Source organism: Montipora foliosa, chromosome 3 (genome assembly GCF_036669935.1).
Source record: "Montipora foliosa isolate CH-2021 chromosome 3, ASM3666993v2, whole genome shotgun sequence".
In the NCBI taxonomy this organism is placed as follows: domain Eukaryota; kingdom Metazoa; phylum Cnidaria; class Anthozoa; order Scleractinia; family Acroporidae; genus Montipora; species Montipora foliosa.
In genome coordinates, this window is record NC_090871.1 from 29,244,819 (window position 1) to 29,254,818 (window position 10,000).

At 37.8% G+C, this 10,000-nt stretch overlaps 2 protein-coding genes across 9 annotated transcripts in view; one reads left to right on the forward strand and one right to left on the reverse strand.

Moving 5' to 3' along the window:
* Positions 1 to 5,450, forward strand: part of LOC137997258 (protein C3orf33-like) — a 5,734-nt gene extending 284 nt beyond the window's left edge. The window contains exons 2-5 of one of the 2 annotated variants that reach the window (XM_068843138.1): positions 1,130 to 1,189; positions 2,629 to 2,767; positions 3,064 to 3,230; positions 4,182 to 5,450. In XM_068843138.1, the coding sequence (XP_068699239.1) occupies positions 1,130 to 1,189; positions 2,629 to 2,767; positions 3,064 to 3,230; positions 4,182 to 4,484 (669 nt within the window). In that variant the 3' untranslated portion in view covers positions 4,485 to 5,450. Of the gene's footprint in view, positions 1 to 1,129; positions 1,190 to 2,628; positions 2,768 to 3,063; positions 3,231 to 4,154 lie in introns of both variants that reach the window. The other variant, XM_068843139.1, reaches the window with a different exon arrangement.
* Positions 5,451 to 6,315: 865 nt separating this feature from the next.
* Positions 6,316 to 10,000, reverse strand: part of LOC137997253 (uncharacterized) — a 4,932-nt gene continuing 1,247 nt past the window's right edge. Inside the window, exons 1-3 of one of the 7 annotated variants that reach the window (XM_068843132.1) lie at positions 9,430 to 10,000; positions 8,522 to 8,663; positions 6,316 to 7,200 (exon numbers count right to left, since the gene is read on the reverse strand). The exon at positions 9,430 to 10,000 is cut by the window's right edge and continues 1,247 nt beyond it. In XM_068843132.1, the coding sequence (XP_068699233.1) occupies positions 8,611 to 8,663; positions 9,430 to 10,000 (624 nt within the window). In that variant the 3' untranslated portion in view covers positions 6,316 to 7,200; positions 8,522 to 8,610. The other 6 variants (XM_068843133.1, XM_068843131.1, XM_068843130.1 and 3 more) reach the window with 6 other exon arrangements.

Genomic DNA, 10,000 nt, shown 5'->3' on the forward strand with positions numbered 1-10,000 from the left:
TTTCTTCACACTGAGGAAGGGTTTCTACACCCGAAACGTCTGTGACTTTTTTTCTTTAAATACTGGCATTTTTTAATATTTATTTTATTTCACCCTACTTGGTGAGAGAACTTTCAATTTTTATGCTCTATAAACATTCACTGAAGTCACAGAACCGTCATCATCTACGGTTAAGTGAAGTGGGAAGGAAGGGGGGGGGGGGGTTGGGGGGATAGTATACTATTCCACGATACTCTCACCTGACACTCATTGAATTCATAAGGCATGGGAGAGTCATAGGCTGGACCTAACCCATTTTCAGCTTGTAGGTTTAAGTGGCCACATTCCACCTTTAACCATGGCAAGGATTTAGTTATGATTGAAGTTAGAAAGTTTAGTTGTTGGGACTTCCAGGGAATATATCGATCTGTATACCATTACCTAAGGACGTCTTACTGTATGTTTCCCAGGAGCATTATGATAGGTTTAAAATTTGCGTTTCGCTTTTTATATTATTGTGAATTAGAGTTTCATGTTTAATTCCACAGTAACTGTCTTTGTTGAAGCACTTTTTTATAAGAATTTTTAAAATTTCTCAAACGGGTTTATATTCAAGCAATTATGTACAGCTGTAGCCTTGGAAATCTGGATCTCCTTCTGATTACTCTTTCTCAATCTATGGTACTTTGTAATCTTACATAGTGCATGTAGTTCAGTACTCCGATGATAGCTAAGAAGGACTAAAAGTACTTGACTCCTGACTCCTGAATAGCCATCTTTGTCTAGCTCTTAAAGTGCAATTATGATCAAAAATCAATTCTACTATTTCTTTGTATTTCAAAACTATGTTAACTGAACACTAAGTGACGGAAATTTTAAGCCTTTCAAAGAGACACCTGTTTATTTTGACTGGAATTTTTCTTTTTAATGGTCCACCATTACTAACTTTAGAAATCTTGAGAGAGAGCTGGATCGAGGATGAGATGATGTAAAAGACTCACTAGTTTAAAAATGCAATGTGTGTGCACGCACCTAAATTAACATGCAGCACAGGAGCACGGAAATTTCCAGGTTAAACTCATGTTTTGCATGTATAATAAGCTGCGTTTAAATAAATGTTGGATGACAGCATTTAATTTTTAACTTACAGAGTTTGTCCTGGGTTTTAGCTGGGGCTGGAATTTTTGTCATCCTGAGAAGAACTTATGTGGTGAGTGTAATAGCACATTTATTTAAGGTCCGACTGTCAACTAGTATCATGCCTGATGTTATTAATTTACTTCAATCTATGCTATTTGATTTTCTGGTTTTTGTTTCTCTTGGTCAAAGTGTTAAATATGGTACACTGGGAACATAACTGTGTTAAACCTCTCAAGTTAAGTTTTTGTAATATCACTTAGTCTAATAAAAATTATTACCGGGTAATAAAGATGATAATATTAACAGTAATGACAATGGACATCTCAAAAGACGAAACTACTTTCCTTACATTGCAAGAATAAAAGTATGAGAAAATTTATAAAATAGCTTTCCCTAGGTCTTTAGCAGCAGTCGTGGCTCAAATGGCTAGTGCGCGGCTTTCAGAGTGAGAGGTCCCCAGTTCGATCCTTGGTGACTACAACGTCTGTTTCGACTTTCCTCTGATCCGTGTAGCTGTAGCTTTAAATCCCCTTAAAACGGAGCACTGACAGAGGGAGGGGGGTAAAGGGCGCACCGTCGGCTTCCATTGATACCAGCCTCGTAGCTGAAGGAACTACCCCCTTAAATAAAGTGACTTTACCTTTACCTTTAAATGTTACAGATGTTAAGGATGGTGCCTACTAATTCAAAGGTATTTTTTCCCGGGTTTGTGATTATGCAGGAAATGTAGATCTTAACAAGTGTTATTGAAATCCAAAGAGAAAATTGGGGGTTACCACGCATTTTTCAAAGATAGTTCATGTATTGAATAATATTTGTAAAAAGCTTTAAAATACAAAGCAATGTATGACGTTCTTCCTAAAATTGAAGCTTAATTATAATATTATCTTTTTGGATGCTAAGTGTACTTACTAAGATCTACTTTCTCCGGATAGAAAATATCCCTGCATTAGTATTAAAGCATCACCAATAGGAAACCCGAGTATCTCAAGATGCTCAGAACGTATGCGCATGCAATAACAATAGCACTGTCTTAAATGAATATCACATTGTCCAGCCTGCGGAGACAAGAGTAGTAGTGGGACACTGTGTAAGAACCTAGTTCAGCGATCTAGGTCAACTGCCTGTTACCAGTACCACTGCATTGTTTCTAGTACAGGCACATTTATTAGTATCACATTGGTACATAGTCTGACTATTACACTAACTCTAGACTGCAGACTGATGCACAGGCATTCGCTACTTGCACAAATCCCATAATACACCTCTTTAACCCCCCCAAAAAATTTGCATAAATTAGGCATTGTTTTTTATTTCCCTCAAGACAGCTCCATGTCCCAGGAGAACTTTGGGGGGTAAAAGAGGTGTATTATGGGATTGTGCAAGTAGTGAATGTACCATTGAGGTCACTCAGCTGATACCTGTTGTACCAGTTGACTGACAATCCACCATAGTTCTTTTAAAGAGGCAGTTGTTGGGTTAAAGAAGTGTTATTGTGCTATCATTTAGTTCAGGCAGTTCAAAGCAGTGTCTGATGTTCCAACAGAGTTTGTTACAAAGAATATTCCCTTGTATGGCCACATAGCCGAAGTAAGGCCTGATAACACCCTTGGTGTTCGTCACATTCCTCTGCTTCAGGGGATCTGGGGTAGGTATTTTTTTCCTTGGAGACTGGTTGATAAGCTGGAACAGTCAGAAAATAGCCTTGTTTCTTCTTTAATTTGGCAGCATTAGAACGTCTTTGGCAGTGTCAGTGAATTGGTATTGCATTACAAGCACTGCTTGTCAGATGGCTAAACATTTAAACACCATACTTCACAGGATTTTGCATCAAAAAGCAGTGTTAAATTTCACTAGTGCAGATTTGTTTGATTTCAGAATATTTCCCTCTGTTCTGTTCTGTTCTAATAAATTATTTTAGTCTACTTTATTTTCTACATACAGCCAGCTCACAACAACCTGATCTTCTTTCTGTAAGTGTGCTTGGAGTTGAATTTCGAGATGGGGGACAGAAGTGGCTCGTGGAGAATTTGATGTCTGTTAAAGTCCGCATGACACCTTTTCTAGTGACTGAAGACAGTAATCTGAGTTGCATTATATACAAGAAAAAGGTATCTAGCTGTGCTGAAAAATAATGATAATTATTCAGGAAGACTTTTAATGCCAGATATGTGAAGTGGCTTAATGGGGCCACTGGGGTGACAGTTTGATTGATGAAATAATTTCTTTTCATATACATGAAAAGTGCAAGTGAAGTGGGCAGTCAAAACATGAAAAAAAAATAGAAGGGATCCTTCACTCCTATGAAAAAGTAAATTTAAACTGGGGGAAGTAATGGTTGCTTTCAAATTTGTTTGAAGATTTTTTTCGAAAAGAAGTGTTTGTTACAGAAAGAAGGCACCACCATCTAAAATTATAAGAAATGTTGTGAAATTATGGTTTTTTCTCTTGTTCTGACAGAAAGATCTTTTGTGTAATTAACAATGAATTAAATATTATTCTATAAAGCGCACGTTGGATATGAGATAGTAAATGACTAGTTGCAAATGGAATAATAATAAATTAATAATAATTTGTTTTTAGTAAATTTCCATTTCATTCTGAATGCTTGGACACTTGGAATCAGTTTCCAGCTTGGGAACACTTGATGAATGAATCAGTTTCCATAATTATTAGGTCATATGGTATACGAGCTGGTAACTGAGATTGAGTGAAGCAATCAGAAAGCTAGAAACACAATATGGACAAAAATAATTTTATCCAGGAAGTGGAGAGGAGGCAGTGTGGCACAGTGGTAAGTGCGCTTGCCTTGAAATCAAGAGATCCCAGGTTAAAGATCTGCCCCCCCCCCAACTCATACCTGTGCTTCAGAGATCTAAAAGCCTTAAATATGATGTACTGAATGATGGAGCTGTGTTTTAAGCTTTCCCTTGCCACACATTAATAACCTTACAGCAACGTCTGAGACAAGGACCTGGAAATGTTTTCAATTTGTGTTGAATGCAAGACAAAAAACACATTTTCTTGTGTTTCAGTAACAATCAAACCTTCCTCTCCTACAGGGGTGGTTGTCATCAGTGTGTGTGAATGAGGAATTGGTGCGACAGGGTGTGGCAGTAACATGCCCCTTGTCAACCCTAACAAAGAGCACACCTTACATCAAACTGCAGAAGAGACTGTTGAAAGCAGAATTGCAAGCTGAGAAAAAAGGTGTTGGCATTTGGGTTAGAGTTTCCCTTGCGGAAAAACTGCAACGAGGGCTCTCTCTTCCTGCTGTCAAGATGAAACAGGCAGTTTCTCTTGTCCAAAATTTGTCAATTTGGGGTTTATTTGCCAGAAAGATAGGGAAGGATGATAAACAATGAAGCTTTGTTATTGCTTGTGGATTGACCAGTAAACCCACTTAAATGAACTGGACTGTAGTAGTATTATTGCTACATTATAGTTATCAGAGGTTCATAGGTTCAGTTCCCTTCAGGGGAACTCTAATTTGCCTTTGCCAGCATGCATAGCTATGAACTACAAATTTACCACCTTGTCACAATTCAGTCCAGGCAGTATAGCAGTATCATTCAGGGTTCTCAATAGAATTTTGAACAGCCATTGCTGTGCTATCTTCAGCCACAACAAAGCAAGTGATTGACTCAATGATCTACTGATCAAGATGGTTTCATAGCCGTAACTTAACACTTACTAGTGAAACCGTGACAGGTGCTACGGGTTTATTGAGAACCCTGCTATTAATTTCTTGTGGTTCAGCAGTAGAACATCTGGCCTCAGTTGTTCAAAGGCCAGTTAAGTTTATCCAGTGGATAAGTCACTATCTGTCAGTTTTAATCTCTGTAAAGATTTCAGTATTTACCCCTGTAACTGTAAATAATATCTACACTCTAAGCACATCTATACAGTCATGTAAGTACAGGCAAAACCTTGGCCAACCTTCAACATGAAGTCTATTAATTTTTTATAATCTGGAGATAGAGGATATTACATGGCCATGCCGAGATACAAAATTTCTCTTCAAGTGTTGAAAAATATTTTGCAAGTGAAGGCAGCGAACAAGTGAAATATTTCTAAACACCAGTGAAATACTAAATCTTTTCACAAAAGGCACGATTTTCATATGTAACCATAGCAACACTGATCTTTTCACATGTGAAAATAACATGTTATCTTCACGTATGGTTGCTTCGCTTTTACTCTTTTACTTTGAACTACAAAGGACTGAATCAGATATCAGAGGGTAATAGGCTTTGTGCATGCTTGTGTTTTGGAGAGAGATGATAAATGCAGTTTCAAGGTTAAAATAAAATTATTGTTAGTAACAACAACTGTCCACTGTATTAATGGACTCTCATAATTTACATCTTCATATCATTGATACACTGTGAGCAGTTTGAAAATAGAGATGAATCCTATTTATTTTGTTTTAGGATACTGTGTGTGCTAGACTGACATTTCATCGCAGTGCGTGGCTTATTTAAAGGGGCTGTGTCACACAAAATGATGTAATTTCATGATACTCAAAATTCCCAAAAAGTAGAATAAAACACTGCAATAACCAGCTAAAACTGTTGAACAACATAAAAGAAATACAGCAATAGGAAAGAGAAGCATGGACAAGATTGCATTTGGGTAATCTTGGAAAAAAAGTCGGCCAGACGTTTTTCAAGTTTATGGCAAATCGCCTGGATAAAGGTCGTATTTGCTCCGAATCATCTTGTCTGTGATGCAACAATAATTTTATCAGTAATTAAAAGGAATTCCACCTTTACATTTTCGAGTTTTGAACTTATTACCGGTAATGTGATAATCTAAAGATTTCCTCTAAACATCATAAAATAGCGTGACATAGCCCCTTTAATATTTAATATGTTTGGGAGGTTAATTGAACATTTCCCAATTGAAAATGGGGTTTTCGTGTGCAAGAAGAGTGTACCCTGAAAACAGTGGAAAATTCCCCAAAGGAAAATACTTTGGGGTTTGTTCAAACTGAAATTAACCTATTGACACCTGAACCACCCTGCACCGCCCCCACTGACGAGTAAAATCATCTGGCGTTAGACAGAGCAAAATCTAGTAACTCCCACTTCTAGGAGTCAATGGGTTAAAAACAAGAAGCCCTGGTTTTAGCTAATAGCTTGTGCAAACTACTTTTTTCAGAGCAAAGTCGCAGTGGAAATCCAAACACTGTCATCTTGTTTATCTTCCTTTTTATTAAATCAAAAATCAGACTACAATTTAAAATATTCTATTGACCACAAAATAAATTCTGTGACATCAGCTATTATTATTTTTTGTGGATCTAGAGGAAACTTTGCCACTATATTAATTTTTTGAGAACAAGAAAAATTCAGCATTTTTTTTTCAAATAAACTGTAACTCTGTTTTCCTTAAAATTGGGGTGATGTAGCAGCTCTTATTATTGCATTGTATAATGTGATTGGCTTGCTTCCCTAGCCAAAAACAAAAGACTGAAACAATGACTTAGACCTAAAAAAAAAAGGACGCTTAAAATACCAAACAATAACATGTTACGAGAGATGCTACACTACTAAAAAATAATATTGTGATAAAGCTATTTCAATATTTACGTTAAAGACATTTTTTTTCCAGTTACCATGTCAATAATATGTTTCAGTCAATGCAGTTTGACTGTTCTTCAGTTATTGTTTGGCTACATGTAAAGTAATCTCTCACTTCTTTGTCACCCAATTAAATCAATTTAATAAAATATTCCTGCTTCATTCATTATGCCAACTTGCTTGAATGTGCCACTTGTTCAAAAAAAACTCCCGCCATGGAATAAGGAATTTGCCAAGTTCAACAGCAAAGTTCACGCTATCAATTATTGTAGTCACACTGTCAACAATCCTTTACTCAAGCAGCCAATAAAATTGCTTTAAAACTTTTTCAGTGAAGGCCTTCTAATAACAAGCTGTCTAAACAACGCTATTTTCCTTGTCTTTGCCTTTTGGTAGAAGAAGACTCCAAAGGTCACCATGAAGAGTGCTTATTTCATTCCCAAACACCAATACTGACAACCAAATCAGTACCGCTGTCTTCACCATGTTTGACACACTGAAAGAGTGAAAAAATGGTTCTTTTCTTAATAATTTGACTGACACATTACTCTGATATATCGTTAGTTAACTCATCTAAGAGCAAACCATATGGATCACTGTGCAAGAAATCACAACATTGATGGGAGCTGCATGTTGCAGCCATTAATTATTTTTCACACCTACTTCTTGTTACAAGCGGTGTTGCACAAAGTTTTGAGAGGGGTGGGGGGCATTAACCACAAATAGTTACTGTCAGTACTACCTGTATGACTTGTGCTATCAAAATATGTATCGCTATTATTGCCAACATTGTCGAAAGTAGCAGTGCAGCCCAGTGGATAGGATGCTTGCCTTGAGATCCGGAGTTCCCAGGTTCAAGACTTGTTCTGACTAATCGTTGAATTTGTTCCTGGTAGTCCCTGGTTCAACTTCTCAGCTGCACTTGTAAATAGCCAACTGGTTTGCCTCTGCCCAAATGGGATTCTTAAGGATGGTGCCTACTAATTAAAGATATTTTTGCCCCGGTGTGTGATTATGCAGGAAATGTAGATCTTAACAAGTGTTATTGAAATCCAAAAAGAAAATTGGGGGTAACCACGCATTTTTCAAAGATAATTCATGCATAATATTTGTAAAAAGCTTTAAAATACAAAGCAATGGATGGCATTCTTTCTCAAAATTGAAGCTTAATTATTAATTGCCTCTGCCCAAATGGGATTCTTAACAGTTGTTGTTGTTGTTGGCTTCTGTTGTTTCGTTGATTGTTTCCTTGGCCCCGAAAAGGCCCTGAAAAGCCCCAAGGGGAGTGGTCAATTAAGTATGTATGTATTGTATTACTTACACCAGTGACCCAACATACTCACACCACACTCCTGGGAGTTGTTGCACCCCTTTCTTTATTATTCAGTTCATTCACCATCAATGCAACAAACAGTTTACTTAAAAGAAAATCTTGCATACCTAAAAGTAACTGGAGATATGAGAGACATCAATCCAAATGCTGTAAGGCTTTGCATGTAAAACATGAATCCATTCAATATAAAGATAAATATCAAAAATTTGTTCTCTGTCAACTTCACCACATCACTGGGCCACTCCTGAATTGATGAAAATTTTATTGTATGAGATCATTTACACCTTTAGCACTCATTCATCTCTTTTCTGTACCCACATTTAAATAGAAATGCTATGGGTGATGATGGTATTTTCATCTAAAAAAAAAAACCATTTCAGTTTAAGAACACTTAAAAGGAAATGCCTTCTCAGGTAAAAAGAAAAAGCTCCCAAATACTCGAAAAATGCCTCAGAACCAAATTATTTCTCATGCCTGCACATGCCTGTAGCTGTGCCTGTAAGATGCCAGAGGGGGTGTGGACGGTCAGCTCTTATATGCTTCTCGCGGGGCGTCCAGCACGTCGGGATCGCGTCACGTGTGTCGCCATTGTCTCCCACTCCATTGGCACCGGGTGGATCGAGCACCTATGGAAAAAAACTCCTATGTCTCTCTATTGTACCAGTTATACTAAACACGGCCACATTAAATTTGACTCTTTCAACTGTTTGACACTGGAAAAATGTTTATTTTGTAACAGTAAAACCGTCAAACTGGTATTGAACCCATTCCCCTTGCCTGCTCGGTCGCAGATCAAACTATGTCCAGAGTTTTCCCCTTTGAAAACCAGTAAGAAAGTGAGTCTTCAGGAAAAAGGTTGTAGAGCAACAAAATATGTTTGGGACAAGTGCAGACAATTATTGTAGTGGAAAAGTATTTTGAGGTGATAGGCACTTTAACATCCCACACAAAAGTTGTGAGACAGGGACTACGGTTTATTGTCCTTGTCCGAGAAGACTAGAATGTCTGTCTGTCAACTGACAAATGATCAGGAATAATAATGATTCCCAAGAAGGCATAAGAAAGGGTGCTGTTTGCTCAGTCCTAGCTGGGTGCACCCTGGATCCAAGTTACCATGCATCCAGGACTATTTCCACCACAGCATAACTAATCGAGTTACAGCCCTTGAACTTGGGATGTAGTTCTGCATGGCTTTTAGGTGCCCACAAATTGCAATAACAACTGGCCACTCATAAGATCGTGCATAATCAGCATTATCCAATACAACCCCATCGTCACTGTCTCCAATACGGCAAACTGGGATTCCATCACGAGACATAATGGGGACGAGCTCATCAATCCACTGTGGAGCAGCCACAAGGATAGCAATTTTGTGATAGAAATACACATCACCTTCCTTAGCCCATTCATTGATTTCATCTTTAATTATCTTGTAACAGTCAGCAAAGCGTTCCTCGCGGGATCCATATGTTATTTTTCCCTCCACAATGACTTGTGGTCCACAAATCTGATGACCAAGATAGACTGGATGATGCCAGTACTGCCGAGATATTTGAGGTCCATCTACTGGTGGTCTGCCAAATGAAAACTTGAGGTAATGCTTCAGAAACTCATACACTTCAGAGGTGCATCTCATGACAGTTGTGAGGCTTGGTGCATGGAAAAAGTTATGCCCACTACAAAGCTGTGCCAGATAACCTGGGATGTTGGCATTGCTAGCTCGTCTCATTCCAAAAATCTCATTGGTCAGAAGCATTTGATTGACATCATAAGTAATCCACTGGTAAAAATCATCCCACTGGTGTTGAGTCAGGAATTCTGTGAAGGCATCTAGCACTGTACTCATGAAGAGCAGTATTTGAAACTCATCAACAAAGACATGGAATGGCTTAGCTGATGTACACAGAGAAAAAGAGAGAAAGTTAGCAAGGTTGTCAAATGTAACTATAGTAATGATTCCATT